The following is a 13,832-nucleotide window of genomic DNA, read 5'->3' on the forward strand; positions in this document are numbered from 1 at the left end:
ATGAGCTAATAAAAATGCTGATAATTCTGCCTCTACTGGAGTAAACCTGTTTGCCCGTCTTGGTTGGTTCTAACTAAAATGCACTCTTTATGGCTAAATAAGATACAAAGGTATGTATATTGGAAAGGGCTGCCCCAATAAAACCTCTCTCTTTTTTATTTTATTTTATTTTTAGGTGCATCATATCACAGCACTAGCCCTATGGTGCCATATTCCAGCACACATTTTTCTCAGTGTTCCTTGTGATATTTTTCCCTTGCAATAAAGGAATAATTATGTTTACATTGATGTTACACACCTGGTCCTGTATTCGTGGTGCTATCACTGAGGATAACTGTGTTTAACTGCATCTTATATACTTTGCGGGAACGCCTCGTTTATGGCCATGTTCTTCACTCACAAGCTGACATAAGATTGGAAAACAGCAGACTTAACCATGGTCATGCTATCCACGCAGAAATCAAATGCACCAGGTAATCAGGAGTTTATATACATTTTTACATTTGTCATATTATGGGTCAATGGTTTCATGTTTTAAAGGATTTGGAAATTGATCATTTCCATGTATTATCAGTCTGCAGGTTAAGACAGTATGTATTACTACTGGCATGTTTTCTTTGGACATCATTCTGTTTGGTAAGTTTGTAAGACATTTTAAAGCAAAATAAGTAATGATTTACAAAAAAGTATTTTATTTCTGCCTAACAAGACAACAAAGCTGTGTTGCATAATTACAAAATTTAGAATCTAAATGTATGTACAAATGTGTAACTGCTGTAATTGTAGTTTTAAAATAAAATCAATAGGTTTAAGTAGGAATTAATTAATTTGTTTGATATTTAAGGTTACGTTTTGCTGTGTGAAGCTTTTTATTTTTTTACTCAGCTCAGCTTATTTTTATTTTTTTTAATTTTTTTTTTTAGGGCTACATATTTAAAAAAGTCACATGATTATTTCCGTTTAACACACAGGCTTGTCCTGATCTCTCACAGTCTCTCGTTGACTAAATAAATGTGCCTACATTTGTTCTTGTTAGACATCATTAAACATATGTTTTAATTTATACATGTAAGACAAGTACATGTGTTTTATGAGAGCAATAACAGTATTAATGTAATTTTTACCTGTAAAACTTTTTTGAACATAATACATAGCATAGCCTACATACAGTAGATACGTTCACTATAGTGTTCATAGGAGGACTTTGGGTAGCATGTGGAATAATATTTAAAATCAAATGTTTATATTACATTATATTACATTTTTATTATTATTTATTTCATTATAATAATTGTATAAATTGTTGAAAAATTTATTGATTATTAAATCATAAGTTGCAGTTTTCAGTTTAACATACTTTTTCTGTATTAAAAAAGTTACCATTTGAGTATACTACAGTATGAAAGATGGTTTCAAGTGTACTACAGGTGGTAACTTTATTATTATTATTATTATTTTAAGTACACACAAGCATAGTAGTGTCCTCTTTAATTTTCTAATGCCTGTGTTGAATATAGTGTTTGTTATTTTAGGGCCAGAGCAATAAAGTGATGGGTGTGTTTGTTTTGTGTAAGAGTGTGTTTGGCTGTCAATTCCAAATATTAACAGTGTTTCTCAGAAATCACTTACTGCACCTGCAATCTGGCATAGAATGTATGTTAACACTGGAAAAGTTACAAAATTCAGCTTTAAGGACTCTCATGGGGATGTGGATGGCACAAATATACAGTCGTGGCCAAAAGTTTTGAGAATGACACAAATATTAGTTTTCACAAAGTTTGCTGCTAAACTGCTTTTAGATCTTTGTTTCAGTTGTTTCTGTGATGTACTGAAATATAATTACAAGCACTTCATACGTTTCAAAGGCTTTTATCGACAATTGCATGACATTTATGCAAAGAGTCAGTATTTGCAGTGTTGGCCCTTCTTTTTCAGGACCTCTGCAATTCGACTGGGCATGCTCTCAATCAACTTCTGGGCCAAATCCTGACTGATAGCAAACCCTTTCTTTCATAATCACTTCTTGGAGTTTGTCAGAATTAGTGGGTTTTTGTTCGTCCACCCGCCTCTTGACGATTGACCACACTTTTTAAGATCTGGGGAGTTTCCAGGCCATGGACCCAAAATTTCAACGTTTTGGTCCCTGAGCCACTTTGTTATCACTTGTTAAGGCACGGTGCTCCATTGTGCTGGAAAATGCATTGTTCTTCACCAAACTGTTGTTGGATTGTTGGAAGAAGTTGCTGTTGGAGGGTGTTTTGGTACCATTCTTTATTCATGGCTGTTTTTGGGCAAAATTGTGAGTGAGCCCACTCCCTTGGATGAGAAGCAAACCCACACACGAATGGTCTCTGGATGCTTTATTACTGTTGGCATGACACAGGACTGATGGTAGCGCTCACCTTTTCTTCTCCGGACAAGCCTTTTTCCAGATGCCCCAAACAATCAGAGGCTTCTTGCTGTTTGTTTCGACTTCTTCTGTGAAGGAAACTCTTTACTAGAATATTTTCAACCCAGCCCATTCACAGTTTGTGCATTATTTTGCCAAATGCCTACAAAACATTTTTAGTATTATCCAGATGTGTACCTACAATGAACATTAACCATTTGCACATAAAAATAAATGGAATTTGATGTGAATGATATTCTGATCCTCTCTCAGGTTCTATGGGCACTGAATGGTGGGACCCACATCAAACAATTTCAGCCCCCCAGACCTAAATCAGTTCTTCGAAATAACAGTTCATCCATAATATCCGCGTCTGACATGGGAATCAGTGATGAGGAGTGGGAAAGACTACAGAAGGCTCTGGACTGGCCTATTCCAGATCAAGAAATTACTCATTGGATGCAGAGCACAAGTCCAGAGCACTCATCTTTCTCTATTCTGGGAGTCAACGAGAGTTACAAAGTGGGAGATAAGCTCTATGTTACTATCACAGCCAGAGACCACAAAAAGAACCTGAAAAGATATGGAGGAGATTTTTTCAAAGCAAAACTTTTCAATTCAGAGCAAAAGGTGTGTTTATTTCATTATATATTATTATTAAAGTACAAGTACAAGTGCAAGTTAAGTTTAACTTGTGATAATTGTTGATTTATTTACAAAATAGTACATGATGTTTAAGTTTAAAAGCTTTAAAAAGTTCTTTATGAACAGACTTACGTATTCTTTTCTGGTGTTCTTGAAGGCGAGTGTGTTCGGGGAGGTTGTGGATCATCGTAATGGGACTTATTCTGTTGCTTTCCTTCTGCCCTGGGAAGGTCAGGCACAAGTTTTTGTACGTCTTGAGCACTCCAGTGAGGTTGTGCAGATTATTAAAAAATACACTGAGTCTTCATTCCCACGTACCCACTATAATGGCCACTTTGGATCAGGACCCAGTAAAACCAGAATCAGTGAAGTAGTAGAATGTAATCTTAAGTGGGGTGCAGATGGAAGTTGGAAGAAAGGTGACTGCTGCTGTGAGTATAAGGATGTAAAAACAGGGACGGTGTGGCAGTGTGAAAAACCAAAGACACTTTCCTGTGACAAACTGGTTCATCACTCAAGCGGACGTTTGGAAAGCCCATTAAATATGTTTGAGCAGCAGCTTTTTGCAAAGTAATGATTTAAAATGAATTTTAGAATAATTGTAGAACTCTAAAACAAACAAACAATTTTTTTTTCTCTCTCCACAGAAAATTAACAAATGTTGCTATTAGTGGAGACAAAAAAATCATAAATGTCCTTTCCAGCACTGCAGCCATTGGTATGTTTACATAATGGTGCCTGTACATTTTGACCATCTCATTTCCTGTTTAGGAAGAAAAAGGCTAAATAAAATAATGGCTCTTTTTTATTATGGAAAACGTATCAGGTTTCGCATATAACCAAGGTTCCCTGAGAAGGAAACAAGAAATTGTGTCCTCTAGCTTTCAGTGTGACCAATGTCTGAAGCAAATGTCTAAACACAATAATAACATTGGCTGGCAACAGCCTATGACGTCACTACTAGCGCTACCGCAGAATAAAAGACATGTCATCCACTTCTTTGTCTAAAGCTTGCGTCTGAGGCATGGCAAGAAAAGAGGACACAGTGTCTTGCTCTTTTCTCAGGGAATCGTGGTTACATGCATAACCTGAGACATTTTCTGCGTCCTCTAGCGGTCGCAAAAAAAGGAAATGGTCAAAACATACATGGACCACATATCAGACGACAGATAGAAATCAAATGTAGTTTCAAAAGAATTCGCATAGCTACAAAACATTTCATGTGCATGTTTCTTTGCTTTAGGCACAGTGGAGAAATGCAGGTCTGGCCTGAAAACACTGGTTCCTGCAGGATTTTATGCGAAAGATGTCTGGAAGTCTTTTGTATGCAACACTCGACAGTTTAGTCCTGAACAAATGGGGAATTGTCTTAAAAACAAGATTGTGTACATAATGGGAGACTCCACTACAAGGCAGTGGTTTGAGTACTTTGAAAGAAAAGTGCCGGGCAAGTATAACTCAGTTTTCAATATTTAATTTAATACTTTAAAGCATGAATGTATAATATAAATTAAACAAGGAACTAAGATACTGAGGCCCCGCAAAGGATATGGGCACTTAATGTAAATATGATATAGTATATATATGGTATAAACAGTATATTGGCATTTGATGAAAATATCAAAAATGGGTGCACTTTTCAGGCAAACTTGCAAAATGGTTTAAAAAGGTGAAGTTGGTGCAACATGCAGATCTTGTTCGGAGATGCTTGGTTTAATACGTTGTCTCTTATGCAATGACATTGAGACCTGTATATAAATCAGTTTGCTCATGATTACTTACAATTTTGTTGTTCAAAGCTGTGCAACTTTCTAAAGCTATGATTATAATATTAGTTTCATGTATCTTTATTAGGCATAAAAAGAATGTACCTCCACACTGATTCTGCAACTGGCCCCCTGATGGCTGTGGAGTTGAAAAATAATATAATTATTCACTGGAGGCCACACGGTGTTCCTCTGCGATTTGGTAGAGTTACGCCTATTACTGACCTGCATTACATCAACAGTGAAATTGATGAAATAGCCGGTGGGCCTCATGCAGTCATTGTCTTCACATACTGTGCTCACCTGGCTTTTCACCCCTTAACATTTTACGTGTTTGAAGTGGCTAAAATCCGCCAGTCTATTGTTGCACTGCTGAGCCGTGCTCCAGATACCACCGTCATCATCAAGTCTGGAAACACTGCAGGACTAAAGGTACACTTGCACTTGTTATGGTATTTGTTGTACATGAAGTGTACCATGTTGGGGAAACTTACTTTTCAAAGTAATGCATTACAATAAAATGTTACTCCATAAAAAGTAACAAACTGAGCCACTTTCTATGGAAAGTAATGCATTTAATTAATTTTGCGTTACTTTTCTCATCTGGGCTTGAACTTGCTTATTTGGTTTTAATAACGAAAAGCCCTTATTTTTGGCAGCCTTTTACTCCAAAAGTGAAATTAACAAGCCTCAGGCTGAAGATGTAACTTGCGTTACTTATTTGAAAATCATTTGACCCTACAAGTTACTTAAAAAAAGTAATCTGATTACATGTCTTACATTACTTGTAATGTGTTATTCCAACACTGAAAGTCGAGAAACACATGGGGCTTAAAGATATGTGCTTTAGTGAAGCTCAAGCAGTAGATCATGGTGCTCACAACGGCAAAATCATAGGTTTAATTCCTACTGAAATTACCATGTCTGAACTTATATAAATGTAAGCCTTCAACGTAGGTAAAAACAGATATTTTTTTGCGCAAACCATTCCTTTATTTCTACTACATAGATAGTTAACTGCCATTACTTTTTATGGTAGGAGATGTATATTATTGTTTGTGCAAGCACACTTGGCAATGAAGCTCTTTCTAATTCTGATCTGTGTTTTTTTTTCAGGATATTTTTCTAAGTGATTGGCACACATTGCAGTTAAACACAGTGATGTGGGAAATGTTCAGCGATATTGATGGAGTCATATTTTTCGATGTCTGGCAGATGACTTCCTGTCACTATCTAGTTGAAAACATTCACCCAAGACCTGTTATCATTGCTAATGAAATTGACATGTTGCTCTCATATGTCTGTCCTAGCTGAAGCCTGTTCAAGTTGATTTGGTTCCTTTCAGCAAATTGGAAACTAACCTAGTTAAGGGAAAGGCTAACTCTTTGGCATGTTACAAAATTATTGGATTTATTAACCACTATCAATACAAAATTTAAGGTAACTTACCTTAAACTGTAAAAAAAATAATTAAATTGTTATCTACTGATGGATCATGAATATATAGCATATCAAAGCAAATCAGACAGAATTAGAAGGTTCAATTAGAAGTATTGAAACAACCCAAAGTGCCAAATTCCACAAGGAGGCCCAGTATAGCCAGACAACATCATAAATCTGTCTCTGATACCCTGGTGCCATGAGTCTGAAGCAAGTCTAAACAACTAACTAGGAGCTTTGAACAGCTCGCAACACTGACACAGAAGAACATTTATTGAAAGTCCCAAGGAGATTGTCAATTTTGGAGCAAGTAACCAAGATTAATGGTTAAAGAGATGCACATCATGAACATCACATGAGGAAATCATTAGTAGAGATTTTGTTTGGTGGGCTCCCCCACCCAGGACAAAGTCCGGGCTCCATCTAGACCTTTTGACCTTCCAGCTCAGAGAACATACCATCACGTTCCCAGTATGGCACAGAAAACTGCCTTTCCATGTACAGTATATGCACCTACATGAGCCATGTCCTCTAAAGAAAACATGAGGATATTATATCTATTATATCTTCTTTTACTTTAGTCTCTTTTCTTTCTGTGAGAGTTTCATGTTCTGAGTTAAGTTTCGCTTGCCGTGCCTCCAAGTCCGACCTTGAGCCTGTGCCCACCTAAAATTTCAACCAGCCCACAACTCTGCATCATCCTTCAGTCAATTCACATCGAATGACCACAGAACTCCCAACCAATCAGCAACCTCGGGAAACCCCCTTTCTGGAACAATGCGACACAAAGGCAACGCAAGTACAACCTCCAGATTCTAGCGGAACTGGTGCATTTGATATAAAGTTTAATAGCCACATTGAGAGACTCAATGCAAGGGTTAATTAGATGATTGATGGTTGTCTGAGCAATTGCACATATTGCTATAAACTTGGGATTTCATATTTTCACTCTTCTAAACTCATTCTTCCCTCACATTCTCTCCTCTGCAACCTGTGAGAATGTGTGTGTTTATGTGTTAGGTTAGTTAATGTGTCTTAGATTTGTCCAATAAAGTCTTATTTTTCATAGAAAAGAGAAGTATCTTGTGTTTTGTGCTCACAAGTTAATGTATTAAACTGCTGATCTTGTTACCGTGCTAATAAATAGTGATTTCACTATATTCTGGATACTAATATCCATTGCAGAGTTGATGTTATACGGCTCGTTCCATGAACTCTGAACAGCCATAGAACATTGATACTGTTCAAATTCCCTATAAAATAGGGAATAATCAGTTCCCTTTGAGCTAATTTGGCCTGTTTCCCTTACAATTATTTGTATAGTACAATCAATTTAAAATGTTTTATTTCGGTTTTTGAGTGGAACTTCCCCAAAAGTGATGTAGCTCCTCTCCTTTTCAGTGCTGCACTCCTCGTCTTCTGTCTTCCCTTTGCATTTCCACAGCGTGAAGATAAGGTATATGAATGTATAAGTGTTTAAAAAAGCGCAACCACAAATGATTTTTTAAGAGAAACACTGTCAGAAGACTCAAAATAGTATCCACTAATTGTATCGTTTTATGGCTTTATCATTTTTAGATATTTAAAATCACAGAAAGACAGAAAATCTTCCTGCTTTATCACATTTTCACCAGGAGGTAGTCTCGCGTAGCCAGACCTTCAGACTGACGGCTGAAGGTCTGGAATCCATAGCATGTTTTCATTGGCCAAGCCCGCCCATAAGGCCATTTGACCGACATGTCAAACAACCAATCACAGTTTGTTTCATTCAGCATCATGTTTTGGGGCGTGGAAATGTCCCCACAACAACAGACTGGCGTGCAACAAGTCATTCATTGCTATAAGCAGCACTGAAAGTTAACGGAGACGGAGAACAAACAGTAAGTCAGTAATTTTTCACAAAAGTTGCAAAGTTGTATAACGTTTCTCGGTGGACTGAAAATAAACGCGACACTCGCGTCTCCCGGAAATCCGATCAAGTTTAACTAATCAGATGATGACTTCGAAATTCCTGAAGTGTTTCCAGTTAAGTGTACCATATGAATCAGACGTTTAGCCAAAGTTCTGTGGGCGTGACGTCTGAGGCTGAGACTACCAGGAGGTGGTGCAAAGATTTTCTCAAGGATCTATTTTGGGTCCACTGCTCTTTGCTCTATATATAAATTGTCTTTATTTTGCATGTCCTGTCATTAATATTCAAACATGTAGATGATACTGTAATATATTTACATGGTTATAGTATGTATTCTAATCACATATTTTAGGGTGACTTACATTCTGTAGAATGACTAATTCTGGTACATTTACAGAAATGTTTAATTAATGTACAAATTAATGTACAATGTCCCTGTTAACTAACTAACTAAATAAATCACGCAACAAACGGCATCTTCAATGGGACAGACACACAAATTGTATGCCGTTTTCATGGTAAATTAACCTGTATAAATAACTGTAGGTTATCAGTTTTGTTTGTACCTATAAACCTATTGCTGTTTATTATGAATTATTCTCATTCTCTCTGAAGTACTGAATGAATAACAGAAAACTGTAAACTGTTGCATTATAGAGCTTTATTTTATGCCCTGACAACATGAACAATGTGCCTGAAGGCTGAAACAACACACATAAATGAAATAAACGGTATTATACAAAATGTAAATTAAAAACAGTTCTGGTGTTTGCAGAATTATATTTTCTGCATTCTCCTTTGTGTTTATAAAATGCATTTTTATGGCAAGACAACCCAGGTGAATAGGATTGAATAAATAAATAAATAAATACATAAATAAATAAGCAAGCAAGCAAGCAAGGTTCAAAATTCTTGTTTCATTTTGTTGAAATATTAAAGACAGAGAGAATCAGAATATATTGTCAAAAAAGGGTAGGTGGAACAAATCGAATTAGTTAAATCAGCTGGCTGAGTTCATGAGTGGAATAAACATATTGCAGGACTTTTACTTTCTGACCCCTGGATTATACACCTCTGATTGTAGCCTATAGGTTATTTATTTGGTTTCAGTGGGTGTACTTAGGCTTCCAATGCTTTTGGGAAACGCAGCCATTGTTAGTTTCTCATTTTCCTTATTGAACCAAATAAACTTGAACAGGCCTCAGGTAGGACACACATACGAGAGAAACATGTCGACTTCATTAGCAATGATAACAGGTCCTGGGTGAATGTGTTCAGGTGAATAGTGACAGGAAGTCATCTGCCAGACATCTAAAAAGATGACTCCATCAATATCTTTGAACATCTCCTTCATCACTGTGTCCAACAGCAACATGTGCCAATCACTTTGAAAAATATCCTGAAAAAAAAAAAAAAAACAGATCAGAATTAGAAAGAGCTTTATTTCTAGGTTTGCCCCAAAATGATACATTTTTATCTGCATTGAAGGTTTAAATTTATATCAGTTCAAGCATGGTCATTACCAGAGGTGGTACCAAGTCATTCCATTCAAGTCACAAGACAGTCTCAAGTCAAAAGAGTCCTCAAAGAGTTAAACCAGCTAAGGAACCAGGAAGGGACCAGCATAAACCAGCTAAAGACCAGCATTAACCAGCAAGGGACCAGCATAAACCAGCTAAGAACCAACATTAACCAGCTAAGGACCAGCATTAATCAGCAAGGGACCAGCATAAACCAACTAAAGACCAGCATAAACCAGCAAACGACCAACATTAACCAGCAAATGACCAGCATAAACAGCTAAGGACCAGCATAAACCAGCAAAAGACCAGCATTAACCAGCAGGGGACCAGCATAAACCAGCAAAGGACCAACATTAACCAGCAAATGACCAGCATAAAACCAAAAAAAAAAAAAAGTGGATAAAAGTGGAAAGTGGATGACGTGTATTTGTATGTGTTTAAGTGTGTGTGCAGGTCAATGCCGCTCCCTCACCAGTGACAAACAGGTAGTTTGCCACGCATATGATAAAATCTTTATTACTACTTGATTTGTAACCAACCTTTGGAATAAGAATATTTATTGCATTTATACAGGTATGTTCAGTCCAGTTGTTATGGCAGAAGGAAACGAGATACATCTGCAGTTTCAATAGTAGTTATAGAGTTATAGAGATACAAACTTTGGAGAAATTTTTTTTGAATGGTCACTATTGGTACATCATGTAACAAGGATTGCTTGCTTGAACAAAGTATGATTGGAAAGTGAGCAAGTTTACCTTTATTCCTGCAGTGTTTCCAGATTTGATAACAATGGTGGTATCTGGAGCATGGCTCAGCAGTGCAATAACAGACTGGCGGATTTTGGACACTTCATGCACATAAAATGTTATCGGTTGAAAAACCAGGTGAGCACAGTATGTGAAGACAATGACTGCATGAGGCCCACCAGCTATTTCATCAATGTCATTGCTGATGTAATGCAGGTCATTAATAAATGTTTTACGAAATCGCAAAGGAACACCATGTGGCCTCCAGTGAATAATGATGTTATTTTTCAACTCCACAGCCATCAGGGGCCCACCTGCAGGATGAGTGTGGAGGTCCATTCTTTTTAAGCCTTATAAAGATAAATGAAACTAAAATTAAAATTGTAGCTTTAGAAAGTTAGACAGCTTTTTTCATTTTGGGTGAACTGCCCTGCACTGATTTATACACAGGTCTCGATGTGATTGCATTAGATATAAAATATTAAAACAAGCAGCATCTGAGAACAAGATCTGCATGAGCTTTTTTCAGAACCATTGATCCTTTATAAGCCATTTTTGTAACAACATTTTGCAAATTTGCCTAAAAAGTGCACCTGTTTTTGATGTTTTCATCTAATGCCAATATATTCTTAAACTAACCATTTATTTTCTAATGAAAGAAAAAAAAAAGACATCCTGAATGACATGGGGGTGAGTAAATAATCAGGAAATTTTAATTCAGGAGTGAACTAATCCTTCAACAACCCATTTAACAATTCTTCTTCTCTGCATCACCCTAGCGCCATTTTGGAAAATATCTTGATGCAGATATTTGCATATCAAAGCATGCCTATGCATTATGCTGCTCCTGAAAATGGTGCTAGGGTCTTGTGGAGGATAATAATTGTTGAATAAAGTTGTTATGTTCATTTTTTTCTCAACAAAAAGTATTCTCGTAGCTTCATACAACTACGATTGAACCACTGATATCACATGGACTATTTTGTTGACTAGTTTGCTGTCCATGGAGGGTCAGAAAGCTCTTGGATTTCATCAAGAATATCGTAATTTGTGTTCCAAAGACGAACAAAGGTCTTATGGGTTTGGAACAACATGTGGGGCCTCTGTATGTCATTTCCTTGTTTGATTTATATTGTACATTTATGCTATCAAGTCTTAAATTGAATATTAAAAACTGATTCATACTTGCCCGGCACTTTTTCTTCAAAAAACTCAAACCACTGCCTTGTGGTGGAGTCTCCTAACAAGTAGACAATCTTGTTTTTAAGACAATTCCCCATTTGTTCAGGACTGAACTGTTGAGTGTTGCATACAAAAGACTTCCAGACATCTTTCAAATAAAATCCTGCAGGAACCGGTGCTTTTAGGCCAGACCTACACTTTTCCACTGTGCCTAAATCAAAGAAACATGCACATGAAATCTTTTCTAGCTTTGTGATGTTTTTTTTTTTTTTTTTTTTTTTTTTTTTGTTGAAAAACGTCTAGGTTACGTATGTAACCCCTGTTCCCTGAGGACAGGGAACGAGACGCTGCGTCCTGGTGGACACTATGGTAATGGCAATACCAACGCTGCCATGCTGAGGAGTAAGTGAACAACTGACTGATTGAGGAGTCAAGAAGGAACATCACTCCCCACTACCAGCGAGAATCGCTTGGGCCGACGTCACAGCTAGCTTGGCTACCCAAGCACGGAACTCCTAGGAGTGGAGGCCTGATACTTCTAAGCGAGAGTAGGCCTAACTACACACACCGCTACAGAAAGTAGTGAAGCTTACCATTAAGTCTTCATACTGAGCGGGGGTTCTGAAAAGCGGAGGCTCCAGAAGGACTCTCTAATGAGAGGAAGCCTGGCAACACTCTGTGCTTTGCGGGGAACTCTGGGAGTGGAGGTCAGAGACCTATCTACACTCAACACTGGAGGTGATTCATGAGGCTCCAAGAGCCTAAGCAATATAACCACCTAAGAGGAGTTTCAGGAGAGTGGAGGCTTCTACAAGAAGACTCTCTAGATGAGAGGAAGCCTAGCGACACTCGATCCTATAAATAGTGCTATCTGGAGTGGAGTTGGAAAAACCCAGGGGTTTTTAGAACCAACTCTAGAATGGGAACGGAGCAATACTGCGTAACCCATACCATCCAGGATTTTTAGAAAAGAACCCTACCCTTTAGCGGGGAATCTTTACCACTTCATGTGGATTTCAGAAAGTGCCCAAGGACTTGTGTGTGCACTTACCACTCTATGTGGGTTTTTAGGGAGTGCTCAAAGTTTCACATGAGTACACACCACTATTGTGGATTTGAAGAGGTGCCCAGAGCATAGCGAGGGAAAACACCATATATTATTTCAGGCGGCAGCAAAGCCTGGAAGCGGTGCTTTGGAGAACGGAGGCTTCATAGAGACTCTCTAAAATGAGAGGAAACCTGACAACGCTCAATCCACCAGCTCTTAGGAGTGGAGGTCTCACACAAAACCTTTCAGTGAGGGGAGACCGGGCTACACTCACGCCTGGAAGTACTGGAAGCGGAGCTTCTGGAGAACGGAGGCTTCATAGAAGACTCTCTACGCTCAATGCTACGAGAAGCTCTTAGAGTGGAGGCCTCAAACATAAACCCCCTTTTGTGAGGGGAGACCTGGCTACACTCACGCTTGGAAGTACTGGAAGCGGAGCTTCTGGAGAACGGAGGCTTCACAAAAGACTCTCTAAAATGAGAGGAAACCTGACAATGTTCAATCCACTAGCTCTTAGGAGTGGAGGTCTCACACAAAATCTTATGGTGAGGGGAGACCCAGCTACACTCATGCTTGGAAGTACTGGAAGCGGAGCTTCTGGAGAACGGAGGCTTCACAGAAGACTCTCTAAAACGAGAGGCAACTGACAACGTTCAATCCACTAGCTCTTAGGAGTGTTTAGAATGTGTTAGGGACCATCAAAATAAAGTGAAACCGTAATATCTCACAGCCACTGGGGGCACCAGAGCTCTTCACAAGCTACGCCATGAATGAGACAGGGGTAGCTGCAGCCTGGAACAATGGGCGTGCCGAAAGGTAGGGGGCGTGCCAAAAGGTTTCTCATTGGTCTCGCTTTTACTGTATTGGCCAATCAGCGTTAAACTTTTGTTCCACACTCCAGTCCAGCAGGTGGCGGTAAATCACTTTCCAGTTGGCTTGCAAACCGCCAAACAAACTTTAAGAAGAAGGCGGCCAATCAGCATTAAGTAATTTCCTTAAGGCAAGAGAAGATTGCGGTGGTAAGTGTAATTCATCATATGTTTATCTATGCTTTATATAACATAGTTATATTACAATAGTTTGTTCTAATGCAAATTACTTTGTGTTATATCTCAAAGATTTTAGTAATTAGTTTAACGTTACTGTTGTTGATCATTATAAGGTTGAAACTACAGAAGGTT

At 38.1% G+C, this 13,832-nt stretch overlaps 1 protein-coding gene and 1 long non-coding RNA gene across 2 annotated transcripts; one reads left to right on the forward strand and one right to left on the reverse strand.

The window, feature by feature from the left end:
• Positions 1-415: 415 nt before the first annotated feature.
• Positions 416-7,280, forward strand: LOC141337242 (NXPE family member 3-like). Its single transcript, XM_073843025.1, has 8 exons — positions 416-473; positions 575-636; positions 2,663-3,019; positions 3,192-3,604; positions 3,682-3,752; positions 4,278-4,481; positions 4,889-5,232; positions 5,917-7,280. The coding sequence occupies exons 1-8, from the start codon at positions 437-439 to the stop codon at positions 6,112-6,114; spliced, it is 1,686 nt and encodes a 561-aa protein (XP_073699126.1). The 5' UTR covers positions 416-436; the 3' UTR covers positions 6,115-7,280.
• A 1,516-nt stretch (positions 7,281-8,796) lies between these two features.
• On the reverse strand, positions 8,797-11,841 carry LOC141337462 (uncharacterized). The gene is made up of 2 exons (XR_012355754.1): positions 10,431-11,841; positions 8,797-9,551 (listed from the first exon to the last, which is right to left on the reverse strand). It is a non-coding gene; the product is annotated as an uncharacterized lncRNA (long non-coding RNA).
• Between the last annotated feature and the right edge of the window lie 1,991 nt (positions 11,842-13,832).

The sequence above is a fragment of the Garra rufa genome, chromosome 6 (assembly GCF_049309525.1).
Source record: "Garra rufa chromosome 6, GarRuf1.0, whole genome shotgun sequence".
Taxonomy (NCBI): domain Eukaryota; kingdom Metazoa; phylum Chordata; class Actinopteri; order Cypriniformes; family Cyprinidae; genus Garra; species Garra rufa.

What these genes read in the sequence shown, in the direction of transcription:
- LOC141337242 (XM_073843025.1), top strand. Translation starts at nt 437, where the DNA reads ATGGTCATGCTATCCACGCAGAAATCAAATGCACCAG. An exon ending in TTTGGACATCATTCTGTTTG is followed by an intron (nt 637 to 2,662) that starts GTAAGTTTGTAA and finishes ATCCTCTCTCAG; the next exon opens with GTTCTATGGGCACTGAATGG. An exon ending in TTCCAGCACTGCAGCCATTG is followed by an intron (nt 3,753 to 4,277) that starts GTATGTTTACAT and finishes TCTTTGCTTTAG; the next exon opens with GCACAGTGGAGAAATGCAGG.